General features: G+C 40.0%; 1 protein-coding gene across 1 annotated transcript in view; it reads right to left on the bottom strand.

Annotated features, from left to right (window-relative positions):
- OSBPL1A (oxysterol binding protein like 1A) overlaps window positions 1-15,170 on the bottom strand; it is a 196,690-nt gene that overhangs the window by 18,122 nt on the left and 163,398 nt on the right. The window contains exon 17 of the mRNA XM_065889460.1: window positions 7,374-7,662. Within this exon, the coding sequence (XP_065745532.1) occupies window positions 7,374-7,662 (289 nt within the window). The remainder of the gene's footprint in view (window positions 1-7,373; window positions 7,663-15,170) is intronic.

The raw sequence follows: 15,170 nt of genomic DNA, 5'->3' as shown, positions 1-15,170 counted from the left end.
GTGAGCAGTGAGAGGATGACTATTAATAAGTCTGCCTCAGATCAGAATTAGGAAATGGCATATAAAGGTCATGGGGACACAAAGACCAAAAATCTTCACAGTGGACTAAGGAGCAACCACATATACCATTTTTGTGGATAATTTTTCAAAGGAATTTCAGACTGTTTTTGTTTGTTTGTTTTTTTTACGCGGTACGCGGGCCTCTCGCTGTTGTGGCCTCTCCCGTTGCGGAGCACAGGCTCCGGACGCGCAGGCTCAGCGGCCATGGCTCACGGGCCCAGCCGCTCCGCGGCATGTGGGATCTTCCCGGACCGTGGCACGAACGCGTGTCCCCTGCATCGGCAGGCGGACTCTCAACCACTGCGCCACCAGGGAAGCCCCAGACTGTTTTTGACTGACAACATTGAGGTTTTCTGAGAACACTGATCCATTACACATTGTGAGCTGGGGTACTAGAAGGCTATTGTGTATTTCACAGGATAGGTTTTAAATTCTATCTGCTAGAATGACACAATCACAGTAGACTTCCAAAAATAATTTAATGATTGGGCACGGGTCCTCTGACCTGAATTGCAACCTTTCAACTCTGCTTACCATATCCTGCCAGCAAACAGTCGCACCATGAGATATTTAACAAATTCACTAGGTAACAAACTTATCTTGGTTTTCTCTGGAATAGTCTGATGATCTTTCCAACCTGCCACCTACTATTATTTACCTTTCCCATGAGAATCACATCTTTCATGAAGCCTGCTGACTAAAGTCATGATCACGTGAACAATCCCAAGGTGCCATCGAGCTTGAATGCCACCTGTCTTGGCTCTGACTTTCCCCCTCTAAACATCCACATTCTTACAGATATGCACAATTAAAAATAAAGTAACCTTCACAAAGCTACTATCGGAATGCATACAAAAAAAGCTCACTGATTAGCATACAATACTGCAGAACACAGAGAGACATGTAGCAGCTCAATGTAATGAAAAGAAATGGTAGGTTTATTGCTGCCTCACTGGGAAGACAAAGGAGAACGGGAATGTATAAGGAGATGAAGAAAAGAAGGCTCTACTATATACACCCTGAGATCTCAGTAAGTGCAAAAATTCACAGCTGGGGCCAAGTCCAGAAAGCTGGGACTGCCAAGGCTTTTCTTAATTGAGATATCTTAGACTCTCTTCTACTTAATAATATCTTCTTGAGTTTTTTCTTAAAAAAACCCCACAAAAACTAATAGAAGAATATGTAATTCTCAGTCATGGAAGTAAAGACATGAAAATGCTCCTCCCCTCAGAGGCAAAGCACTTCCAACAGTTTGGGATACAATGCTGGGTGTTTACACACACGTGTGTGTACACACATATATCTTATCGGAATTTTTTAATGCATGGGATCTGCTCTATGTATTGGCTCATCACTTGCCTTTTTATGCTGTTCCTGTGTTCGGAGGTCTTACATACACGTACGTTACAACACCGAGTCCATCAAGTTCTTTGTAATCGCTGCACTGCACAGTGGTAAGATGTCAGAATCAGACCGAGTTCCCCTGCAGACTTTCTCATTTACTGGATGTGTGACTCTGGCCAAGTTAAACTCTGCCAGTTTCCTTATCAATAACATGACACTAATATAAGTGTATATAACATAATCTACTACAAAGCATTGTTATAAGACTAATATTTGCAAAACACTTAGACCAGTTCTGGGCACATTAGTAAATGCTATATGTATTTGTTAATTTTTTTTTAAAAGTCTATCTATAGATATACCATAAACTATTTAATCTTATCTTTGAGAACATGAACAAATATGGTTTTAAAGTAAATTTCTATAAGTGGGATTTCTGGGTCAAAGGTGTGTACTCACTGAAAATTTTTACAGTTACTACCAAGCTGAATGCCTTCAACCCGTTATCAATTTGTACTCCTACCAATGTTTCTGGGAAGTCAGATTTTCTTTTAACATCAAAGGGAGGGGCACTACTTCCAATCTGTTCATTCAATCATGGTCATTTTCTTTACACAACTATTTAATTCAAGAATAGTCAAATGTTGTAATGGTGTTGGGTAGTTCATGTATAACTCAAGAATGAAGATTAAAAGACATAAGTATTAAAAGTAACTATAACTATGATAATTTGTTAATGGATACACAATGTAAAAAGATGTAAATTGTGACACCGAAAACATAAAATGGCAGGGAGTGTACAAATGTAGAGCATTTGTATGTGTTTGAAGTTAATTTGTAATCAGCTTAAAACAGACTGTTTTAACTATAAGATGTTTTACATAAACCTCATGGTAACTACAAAGCAAAAAACCTATAGTAGATACACAAAAGATAAAGAAAAAGGAATTTAGGCATACCAACTACAGAAAATCATCAAATTCACAAAGGAAGAGAGGAAGAGGAAAGGAACAAAGGAATTACAAAACAGAAAACAAGGAACAAAAGAGCAATAGTGAAACCACATCTATCAGTAATTATTTTGAATGCAAATGGACTAAATTATCCAACCAAAAGACACAGAGTGGCTGAATGGGTTAAACAGAAGACAGAAAACACCAAGACCCAACTATGCTGACTACAAGAAATTCACTGCAGCTCTAAGGACACACACAGATAGAAAGTGAGAGGATAGAAAAAGATATTCCATGCAAATGGAAACAAAAAGAAAGCAGGGGTAGTTATACTTATATCAGACAAAACAGATTTTAAGCCAAAGAATGTAACAAGACACAAAGAAGGTCATTACATAATGTAAAGGGGTCAATTCATCAAGATGATATAACAATTATAAATATTTTTGCACCCAAAATAGGGACACCTAAAAGCAAATATTAACAGATCTTAAAAGAGAAATATACAGCAATACAAGAAAAGCAGGGGATTTCAATTCTCTACGTTCAACAAGGGATAGATCATCCAGACAGAAAATCTTAGTAAGGAAACAATGGGTTTAAACAACATGTTAGACCAACAGACCTAAGAGAAATATACAGAACATTCCATGCAATAAAGGAATACAAAATTCTTCTCAAGTGTATTTGGAACGCTCTCCAGGGTAGACTATATATTAGGCCACAAGACAATAAATTAAAAAATAGTGAAATCGTATCAAGCATCTTTTCTAACCACAATGGTATAAAATTAGAAATAAATTACAAAAAGAAAACTGGGAAATTCACAAATACGCAAAAAGTAAACATGCTACTAAACAACCAATAGGTCAAAGAAGAAATCAAAAATATCTGAGACAAATGAAAATGGAAATACAACATACAAAACTTACAGGATGCAGCAAAAACAGCTCTAAGAAAGAAGTTCATGGCAATAAACACACTAAGAAACAAGATCTCAAACAGCCTAACTTTACACCTCAAGGAACTAGAAGAAGTCCAAAATTAGTAAAGGAAGGGTAACAAAGATCAGAGTGGAAAGAAATGAAACAGAGACTAAAAAGATAAATGCAACTAAGAGCTGTTTTTTAATAAAAAAAGAGGGCTTCCCTGGTGGCGTGGTGGTTGAGAGTCCGCCTGCCAATGCACAGGACATGGGTTCGTGCCCCGGTCCGGGAAGATCCCACATGCTGCTGAGCGGCTAGGCCCGCAAGCCATGGCTGCTGAGCCTGCGCGTCCAGAGCTTGTGCTCCACAATGGGAGAGGCCACAACAGTGAGAGGCCCACGTACCGCAAAAAAAAAAAAAAGGTAAAATAGACAAATCTTTAACTATACTCACCAAGAAAAAGAGAGGACTCAAATAAGTAAAATTATAAATGACAGAGAAGATACTACAACTGATGCATAAAGGATCATGAGAATGCTGTGAACAATTATATGCTAACAAACTGGACAATCTAGAAGAAATGGATAAATTCCTAGAAACATACAACCAACCAAAATTGAATCATGAAGAAATAGAAAATCTGAACTGATCAATTCCTAGTAAGGAAACTGAAGCAGTAATCAAACACCTGCCAACAAACAAAAATCCAAGACCAGATGTCTTTACAAGGTGAATTCTGCCAGACATTTAAATAAGCATGAATACGGATCCTTCTCAAACTATTCAAAGAAACAGAAGAGGAGGGAACACTTCCAAACTCATTTTACAATGTCAGCATTATCCTGACACCAAAACCAAAGACAAAACCAGACAAAGAAAACAAAATTATAGGCCAATATCCCTGATGAACACAGATGCAAAAGTCAAGAAAATATTAGCAAACTGAACTCAGCAATACATTTAAAGGGTCATACACCATGATCAAGTGGGTTTTATTCCAGGTAAGCAGGATGGTTCAATATAAGCCAATCAATAAATGTGATATACGACATTAATAAAACGATGGATAATCTCAATAGATGCAGAAAAAGCATTTGACAAAATTCAACATCTTTTCATGATAATATCTCTCAACAAAGTGGGTATAGAGGAAGCATACCTCAACATAATAAAGGCCATATATGACAAGCCCACAGCTAACATCATACTCAATGGTGAAAAGCTGAACACTCCTCCTATAAGATCAGAAATAAGACAAGGATGCCCACTCTCACCACTTTTATTCATCATAGTACTGAAGTTCTAGCCAGCGTAATCAGGCAAGAAAAAGAAATAAAAGGCGTCCAAATCAAGAAGGAAGAAGTAAAATTATCTCTATTTGCAGATGCCATGATATTATATGTAGAAAACCCTAAAGACTCCACCAAAACACAATTAGAACTAATATGTGAATTCAGTAAAGGTGCCTGGTACAAAATCAACATACAAACATCAGTTGTGTTTCAATTCACCAACAACAAACTATCAGAAAGAAAAATTAAGAAAACAATCCCATTTCCAATATCATCAAAAAGAATAAAACAGTTAGGAATAAAATTAACCAAGGAGGTAAAAGAGCTATATACTGAAAACTGTAAGACATTAATGAAAGAAACTGCAGAAAACACGAATAGACAGATATTCTGCACTCATGGATTACAAAAGTTGTTAAAATGTCCAAACTACCCAAAGTGATCTAAAGATTCAATGCAATCCTTATCAAAATTCCAATGGCATTTTTCAGATATAGGAAAAACAATCCTGAAATTTGTATGGAACCACAAAAGACCGTGAATAGCCAATGCAATCTTGAGAAAGAAGAACAAAGCAGGAGGTATCATGCTCCCAGATTTCAAACTGTATTACAAAGATATAGTAATCAGAACAGTACAGAATTGGCATAGAAATAGACAGGCAGATGAATGGAATAGAGAGCCCAGAAATAAATCCATGCATTTATGGTCAATTAATTTTTGCTAAAGGGGCCAAGAATATACAATGGAAACAATCTAAGTGTCCGTCAATGGATGAATGGATTAAGAAAATGTGGGTGTGTGTGCATGCATATGTCTATGTGTGTATATATATACACATGCACACAAATACATACATACATACATACACACACACACACACACGATATTACTTGGCCTTACAAAAGAAGGCCATTTGTGACAACATGGTTGAACCTGGAGGGCCTTATGCTAAGTGAAATAAACCAGACAGACAAATACTGCATGGTATGGTATCACACATATGCGAACCTTAAGAAAAATAAAAGCTGAACCAATAAAAACACAGTAGAAAGTCATTGCCAGGGGCTTCAGGGTGGGGAAAATAGGGAGAAGTTGGTATCAGGGTATACACTTTCAGTTATAAGATGAATAAGGTCTGAGGATCTACTGTATAACATGGTGACATGACTACAATCGATAACACTGTTTTGTATAAATGAAATTTGCTAAGCGAGTAGAACTTAAATGTTCTCACCAAGAAAGGATACATATGTTAGGTGCTAGATGTGTTAATTAACTTGATGGGGGGAATCCTTTCACAATGTATACATATATCCAATCATCTTGAGGTAGACTTTAAATATTTGTCAATTATATCTCAAAAAAAAAATCCACCAAGATTGTCTCTCTAAAGCAACTTGGCTGTACAGAATATGCATACAGAAATAAAACTGTTTCAAAATAGCTTTAAAAATTTTTTTAATTTAGCACCTACTAGGTGCCAGGCACTGTTTTAGACACTGGATTAAAAGTCTCATTACAGCCAATTCTGACCTGGAATGCCCTACTCTCTTCACTTAACTCTTATATCTCCTCCCTGCTAGGATTTCAGGAGAGTTCAAGTCTTTCCTCCTCGACTATTCCAGTACTCATTGATTTCTCGCCTCTTCCAGCTCCTGGAGCACCAGAATCTGTATCGCACAATGTAGCATCTGATCACAGATTCTACAGCCTGCTGCTATGTCAGGGGTACTAACCAGCTTATCTTGCTAACTACACAGTAATACAATTCCTGAGGTGAGGGATAATATCTTATACTCCGCCTGCATCCTCATCACCTCAGAGAGAGCAGAGCACATTGCAGGCACCCCTGCCTTATGTGCTCCTGTATGTTTCCACTGCCCCGAGTTTACTCCTATTTGGGCATTTATCGCAGTGCACTAGACTCTCCTGACTCTTTCACTGGAATACAAACTCCCTGAAGTCAGAACCCTGTTGTTTAATGATGCACATAGTTCACAAAGCAAAATGAGTAAAAAAGTAGGTTACAAAGCAACATGTTCAAAAATATTTTAATTTTGTAAACTACATGTTTTATAGACAAATATTAGAAGGTAGTAGCAGCACCAAAAAGTTAACAGTGGTTGACTCTAGGAGTTGGTAGTCCAGGTAATCTAACACTTTCAGCCTAGCAAAAGGAAGGGATGGGGAAGCTGACAACCTTGCACCGCAGAAAGTGGACTGCCTTACGACATACACGCTGACGTTATGCTCATCATAAAACAGACGAGAGAAAAGCACGACGGAAAAAGAGAACAACAAAATATACCCAGGTTAGTCCAGTCCTGGGTTCCAGAGACAGTAGAGCGTTGTGGTTAAAGGAATGCCTTCGGAACAGAAGGCACAACGGTGGCTGCCAGGGCTGGGGGGTAGGGAGGTGGGGAGTTGTTGCTTAAGGGGTGCAGTACGTCAGTTCCACGAGATGAAAAGAGTTACATGGGTGGTTAACGGCAGCATAATGCGAATGTACAAACGCCACTGAACTGCATGCTTAAAAACGGTTAAAATGGTAAATACTGTGCTCTGTGTTTTACCACAATTGAAAAATAAAAGAATGGGTTCTGAGAGCACACGCCCCTTGCCACTTGATGCTTTCATCGCTATGAGTCCCTCACCTCTCCGCCTCATGGGGGCTTAATTATGTACCTCACAGGGCCTGTCAGGATTAATCAGTTCACACAAAACACTCAGAACAGTGTCAGGCATACGTCAAGTGAGCAATAAATGTTACCTATGATCATTACTATTAATAGTACATTCAAGATTGCCAAGTCCTCCAAGGCCGTGTAGAGGCAAGGCGGCTTTGAAGGCTGGGATACCTCATCCTGTCGCCTGGGCAGCGAGCTGCAGAGAAGCCACTCACATGGCAGCGTGGCTTGAGTTCCAATCTTAAAAGGTGAAGAAGTGAGGGAAGGGCCCCTGTTCCCCCCAGAGCCCCAGTCAGAAGCCATCGCGTACTCCCCGCTGCTGAGGCCCTCGCTGCTGGCTGACTGTCCCGTCCAATCGCGAAGGTGACAGGGGTCCACCAGGGTGGCGACGTGAGCCCTGGCCCATGACAGTATGTGACGTAAATGATGCCATTTCTGGCTCTGCTCTCGTTTTCTACATTTCGCTTTGTCACGCACAACAGCAGGGTGAGATTTATTTTAAAGGGATTTAAAGGATTTATTCGTTAAAGGAATGAAGAACTTTACCTAAGTTTGATTCTGAGCTTTTTTCCCTAAAAAATACTAGACTGACTATTAAACACTCACTGAGGGAATAAGAGACACGCTGGGGGGGTGACAAGGCATTTGGCGCTTCTGTCATTACGGCGGCTCAGATGGGAATCCAGGCCTAGGGACTTCATCTTTCATCTCTATAGCGACACTGTATACGTCGCCATACCCTCACATAATCTGCCTGAGAAAATATGCGAGCAAGAATGGGACAGTCACGTTGTCTACTTGCCACTGGCTGCTCACCACCAGTTGGATAGACTTCATGTGAGTCAGCAAGTCAATGAAATAGTGGTTTGTCAACTCTGGAAACCAAGGTACAGAGGACATGGTTTTATCAGCCATTCAATGGGCGGACTATTTTTTAATCATTTGAAAAGCTCCCAAAATTCTGAAGGGGTCTTTAAATCCAATTTTATAATCTAGAATAATGTAAACACCTTCCTGCTTCTTTTAGTAACTCAGAATGTAAACATTCAAGGAAATGAAAAGGCACATTTGTGGCCCAGGTAACAGACACAGAGTGGAAGGGACAGAATAAGGCCTGAGGGAACACAGATGGCCATAAAAACCACCTTGATTGCACAGAAGAGTCTAACATGCTATTTAAAATACAGCAGTGGACTTGCAATTTTTTGCCTCTATTAGTCTGTACAATTATTGATATTTTAATTGTTAAAATCTTCAGTTCCCCGGATATGTAACGAAAAAACTCAGTGATACAAACTATATTTCATTCCCTCTTGGAAATTCACAGAGACCCTGTTTTTACTTACAATGCAATGAAGTCTGGTATTGGATTTGTTAGATACTGGATACAACGAATTAGTGCTGCTTATATTCCAATAATAGGAAAAGCAACAGTGCATATAATGAAGGTCAAGTTTCAGGAAGAAACATGAGCTGGAATACTTTTATCACTGAGAGCTTCAGTCAGCTGGAAAAATTAAATATTTATGCCAGGCAATCCTACCTTGTGACCCAGCTAAAAGCAAAGTTTAAATGTATCCATACAAATTAATAGCAACTAATGATGAAACTGAAGAAACTCTTAATTGCAGTTGCCCATCAGCCGACAAACTGACAAGAAAACAAAGAGAAGGCTGCTTTGTCACTTAAGCACTATATAAACAAACAAGGCCAAGTCTGATCCCAACTGAAGTGGAAAATAACTTATGTGTGTAACGCCGAGCACCGTAATGCCCAACTGTGCAAATACTTAAGACCTGGGTTACAGAGAGCAGCTCAGCTTAGGTCTTAGGCTAAGTCTGCCGGTGGGCAGGGTCCTCACACAGGTGTGCGACCCAAGCACTAAGTGGGCTTCTAGGCTCTTCACTGATGGGCAGGCGCTGGCAGCAGCCTTGGCTCTGTGCCTTGGATGTGCCTTCTGTGACACCAGCTTGGCACTGGATCCTCCCTCCACGACAGCCCCAAAGACGTAAAACTTTACCCTTCTTACAAGGGCCTTGGAGGGCCATAGGTCTCTTTCCCATCTTGGGCTACTCAGTCCCTTCCCTCTCCACAAGATGTCTATCATCTAGTAGTTGACCATCACAGGAGAGGTTCTTGCCATCTGAACACACTGATCATGCCCAAAGCAGTCACACCAAGACCTTGCAAGTCAGCCCTCGGGGACCACTCTGGTCGAGCAGTCTGAACAAGCCTGCTGCTCCGACGCCTTCTGCTGTTGGTTACACCACTGTTCCTTGGCTCTCACAGACCAGCCCCAGAGAACACAACAGCCAGAAACAAAGGAACTATGCACAGGAAAGGGGTGTCTGCACGTGAATTGAATGAACCACACTGTGGGCAACTAGGTGCAACCAGTGGTCAAAACAGGGAGAAAAAGACAAGAAAAGCTTTGAGGGAAAAGATAAACAGATACTCCTTTCCTCTTCTTCCTGTCTCATAGCTGAATTTTTTCAGAGTTGGGAGGCCGTGTGAGTCCTCTTGATGGACAACCGCTAGGTGGGAATGTGGTAGGACAACTAAGGCGCTGGCTGGAAGCTTGGACCAGGTCCGTGGTCTCCACACTGTAGTCACGCAGGGTGACTGTGGGCAGCGATGGATGCTTTAGGGGGAACTGATCTGCAGGTGCTCACCCTCCACACGCACTCCTGCCTAAGAACTGACAGGCCAAGAACACACCTGCGTCGGACGTCACACTGTTGCTCTTTTCCCACGTCTTCTTTTAAAATCGCCCTTCTTTTACCTGGGGTGTGGGGGAGACACCCCTTACACCATCCTGAATTCTAGTATAGCACTCTTGCTCTGATGTGTAAAAACCTTCAGGGCACCGAGCGAAGGGAGGTTTAGAAATACAGTACCGGTACAAGGAAGCCTCTTAAAATCAAGGCTCTGTTGCTCTGCAGGATGGCTCCCCGACTTTCCTGTTTTCGTTAAGACAAAGACCTGACATCAGAAGCTCTTCCAGTCACTTCTCCCCTGTTGGGATATTCTGATTTCAGATCATTATAGAGTGAGGCGGTAGAGATGACAAATTTTGTTTAACTACTTTGCTTCTTCTGCCTCCTGTCTCTTAAGTCAGTATTTATAATGTACCAGTTTGGGCAAAGCTTCAAATCTTATCTGGAGCTGTATCTGGCTTATATTTAGAATTCAAGAATGGGACAGTTGTCACAGTGACATATACCAACGTGTTTATCTGAACGCCAAAATAACGTGATGAGCTGACCCGGGCTGTGTCTGGTTCTGAGGTCACGTGGCAGACATTCTGCATCAAGGGAATGCGATGAATCTGAGGTTTTGAGGGAGAACATTTAAAGTGCATGGTAAGATAAAAAGCATTTCATGAAAAAAGATTATACCGGCAAGGTGTGTTTCAGGGAAAATATTTCAGTTTTCCCAACCCCTTCTCAATATTGCAAGGTATATCTGAGTGAGAGGACACAGTTACAGAAACCGAAGTTGAGAGCCCTGGTAAAGCTTCTCCACTCCATTTCCCAGAGACCCAGATGCCCGTGACTCCAAGAGAAGGTAACAAGACCTCCTGCAACCTAGAGTTTTCCAATGTCGTTTCCAATAACACTGAAGGAAGTCCTATTGAGTTGTCAATTTATGGATCATAAAAAATTATTTTTGATGGATAATATATTACCATCTGATTTTTGACATATAGTCAGGAAAAGGTCAAAGAACTGAATGACATTGCTAGATACTAAAAAAAACACAGAACTCCTACTCCCATCTGTCTATTAATATGAGCAAGGCTTCCTAATCCTTGAATCTATTAAAAAAAAAGAACTGTTACTGAAAATCCTGTCTCATTCTAGCAATGTGTGATATTCATTCTCAGATATCTCAGCCAAAGTGAAAAAAATCCTTTTTATGAATAACATTTTAGCTTTTATGTTATACTTTCATAAATTTTGTAACGCTTGTTATTTTGATCACTCATGGAAGAATAACTTAAAACTTTTAGTCCTAAAGTCTTATGGCCATAAAATATAAATTTTTAAATTTTAGTTTAAATATGTATTTTTGTGATAGTGAAGTACGATAAGGTAATCAAAACACCTTGAAAGATGAAAAAAATTAGGTTAGGGTAATATTCTGCAGTAAATATGGAATGGAAATAGGAGTTAAAGGAGCAAACTAGAACTATAAGGTTTTCAACTCATATTCAGGTCTCTATGGAATTCGGTTACACTGAATATACCTTTCTGAATGATACATTTTCACTTTAATAACTTGGTATTTATAATATAACGGACCTTCTTCACCCTCTTATAATAATCTAACGCTAATATTCTATGACTCCAAGACATTTAGCAGACGTGGTCTCAGGTCCAGGAGCCTACTCAAATTTTGTGCCTGGATGCCTCGCTTGCCTCACCCTGGTGCTGGCCCTGGTTTCCAAGTCACTAAGTATGGACACCCATGACCTAGCCTCTGGGTGAGTCCTGCTGACAAATCCTAAAGGGATGGGAGAGAAGAGGAGAAAGAAAACAGGGGAAACAGAAGACAATGGGATTATGAGGCTAGAGTCCTTTAACAAAAGGACAATGGGAGTAAGGAAGTAAGGAACAAAGAATTCAAACTACTAACCAACATCAAGTATTAATTCTGAGATGGGAATCTGTTTGGTAAATGCTTCAATCACAGAGAGATTTAGGATTTATTCTATTTATGTAAATTATTCATTTCATGTAGTATAACCCAACATTTGGTAACATAATCCTGTCCAAAACAGACTGGGAGAAAAGAGGGTGTCATTCGTTTTGGAAATCTAAGTCTCTATATTTGTTTTAGAAAAAAGCGAAGTCAAACGTGTACGTATGTGGCAGTGGAGGATGGAGCAAGGTGAGCCCGGCTGCAGAAGGTGCCGCAGGGCACCGAAGCCAGGATGACAAACGCCTGAAGACACTGACTTTCCTACCTGAGAAAGATGAAGTTATACCTTGCCCATACATGGCAGGTAAGCACCTATCATGTGTTCTTAAAAGCCATGCCTTAAGGGATTAATGGTACTATGCCATAAAACTGTACCATCATAAATGAGGGGCACTGATTTCTGAAAAAGCTGGCACCAGACCCCAGTTGAGTGTAGAACTGGGACGTTTCCAGCAGCATGCCCACACTCCTCTCTCTGATCTCACAGGCTCCTCAAGTCGACAGAGACATCATGAAAAGCTACGGTTCAATATCAGATTTCCTCTGCTACTTTTAAGACTTATTATTACAAAATTAAGAAACTGGGAATGTGAAACTATGGGAAAAGCCAGCTGAAGGGTATGTCCATGGCTTCTGTAACTGAGATTTACCCACCTAGAAAGGACCTGGAGTGAAGTATTTGGATTATTATTATTTTTTTTTTTTTTGCGGTACGCAGGCCTCTCACTGTTGTGGCCTCTCCCGTTGCGGAGCACAGGCTCCGGACGCGCAGGCTCAGCGGCCATGGCTCACAGGCCCAGCCGCTCCACAGCAGGTGGGATCTTCCCGGACCGGGGCACGAACCCATGTCCCCTGCTTCGGCAGGCGGACTCTCAACCACTGTGCCACCAGGGAAGCCCAGTATTTGGATTATTAAGTGTAACAGAATCATGAAAATGCAATGGGGGGGCGGTTTAAAAAATGCCTTCACTTTGAAGTTAACTGTAATAAAATCTATGGATACTAATATCTTCTAATTTTTTACCTATCTTCCTCACGGCTGGGGGTAGCAGGAGGCAGATATAAGAGGGGTCGATACCAAAAAGTATTTCAAAATTTTTATTCTGGTGATGTTATTTGCATTTCTCTCTCAAGATACACCGCACTTTAAATCTCTATTGTGCTCACCACTCACCCCCTTGGACTGATCCCGCTGCCCATGAGAGGGGAGACATGGTGCCCCAAGAACAATAACTTCCAAATGCCAGTTAACTGCCTTTCAATCACATTAATAAATATTAATAATTATTCATCTAGAATGTTAGTCTCTTATAAAACCTCAGCAGGAAATACTTTTCCAAAATATTACTTCCCCTGCAGCTCTTTCTCTGTGATTTATTCAGAAAGTTCTATAGATATGTTTCAAAACATTCCATGGTGCCCTTTCAACCCAAACAGGTCTGCTTTTATTTGCTTTGTTTATGATTCAGCCTGCTTATTTGCACAAACAGTTCCACACCTAAAAATAAAGGTATAACCAACCTTCTAGAGAAATAGAGCATCTTTTGAAGTATGACAGGCAGAAGCCAACATGACATTATCTCCCATCTTTTAAAAGAATGGATAGTTTCCATTCAGACAGAATGCTTGCTTTAGACATAAACTAGACGATTATCAGTCACTAGCCTGAACAAACTCATGACAATACCACTAAATCTGACACCCAGTGAGACAGGAGATGGTAGGTACTCCAGCAAGAGAAATACACAAAGCTGTACTTTCCACGATTGCCAAAAAGACTAAACCACATCTGCAGTTTTCATACCCATTCTGTTGACCCAACAGCCTTAGACAAATGTGGTACCAATTCTACAGTAACTGTGGGTTTCATTCACTAGCAGGTTACAAAATCAATTTAATGAGTTGGAATCAGCATTAATCTAATATAATAGAAAATATCATTTATTGTAAGGATGAGTATTCTTTTGTGGAACTGGTTTTCATTTTAAACACACATGCATATGTACATATTTACATACTGGATCTCAATGATAAATATGTTTACTAAGGGCTTGAAAAATATTAATTCTGTAGGATATAATTTTTTGTCCTGAAAATTTCAGTTAAGAGACTAATATGTATAGTTATTTTATTTAAGAATATATACATTTGTCTAGATACATTTGGTTTGTCCTGATGAAACTTAATATAATCAAAATGGAATCAGAGCCCAGGTATTCTGATTCTCAAGTGTGATTAACTGTTGATAATAATGTTGAGCATTAAGCTAAACCAGGGTCTGTCCTGGACATTTTATATAAATTATCTTACTTATGTCTCAATACAGCTGTAAGGTACAAATTACTCTCCTAACTTTACTCAGGGAAGCAAGGCAACTGGCCTAAGGTCTCACAGACAGGAGGCGGCAAGGCTGGGATAAAGCCCATTATCCAGCTACGGATCCTTCTCTCCATGCAGTAGGAGCAGAAAATATTTGTTTAAAATAAATGTTTCTGGAATTAGCTCCTTGGAAATTACATTTAGGAAGTCTCAGATGACATTACCCCATGTAGAGAAGAGGGGCATTTTAAAAATGCCAACGTGGGCACACCAGCAGCCAAAAGGATTTCAAGCATCAGAATGAAAATGTTTAGAAAGTGACTATACTTCCCAGTACAAGGAAAGTTCCTGGAGTACTCAGGCTGCACATTAAATTGCAAAATTAAGAAACATAACCTCCAGGCAGACTCTTTAGCAGTTCAGGACTCACATGTTTTAAAATGTTCATCATTCTACCTGGTCAAAGGTCATGCTAGAAGAATTAAGAGAACTTTACTCAGAATCCTAGCCTGACTATCGTCAGGGTGGTGATGTGGACTACTATTTTAAAGGGAATCTAAGGATTTATATAAAACTAAATTTTGCCATCCCGTCGCCCTCCCCCACAAAATCAGATCCACCTGCACAGATAACTAAGCTGGGACACATTCCAAATATCTAACATACACCACACTTACAAGGTACAAAACCCAGCTCTGTGCACAGAAGCATAAGTGAAATTATATTCTATACTGTGGGGACTCTGTTCTTTTTGAGCCTTTCTGGGTAACTCTATAGGGAAATACAAACGTGGAGCATTTTCTTTTTCTACTTTCTTACAATGAAAAGTCACATTAACGTCATATTAAATGGCATAAAAAGTGGCTCAAGTTCTGCGAGGAA

Source organism: Phocoena phocoena, chromosome 13 (assembly GCF_963924675.1).
Source record: "Phocoena phocoena chromosome 13, mPhoPho1.1, whole genome shotgun sequence".
Taxonomy (NCBI): domain Eukaryota; kingdom Metazoa; phylum Chordata; class Mammalia; order Artiodactyla; family Phocoenidae; genus Phocoena; species Phocoena phocoena.
This window is presented reverse-complemented; position numbering and strand designations above follow the sequence as displayed.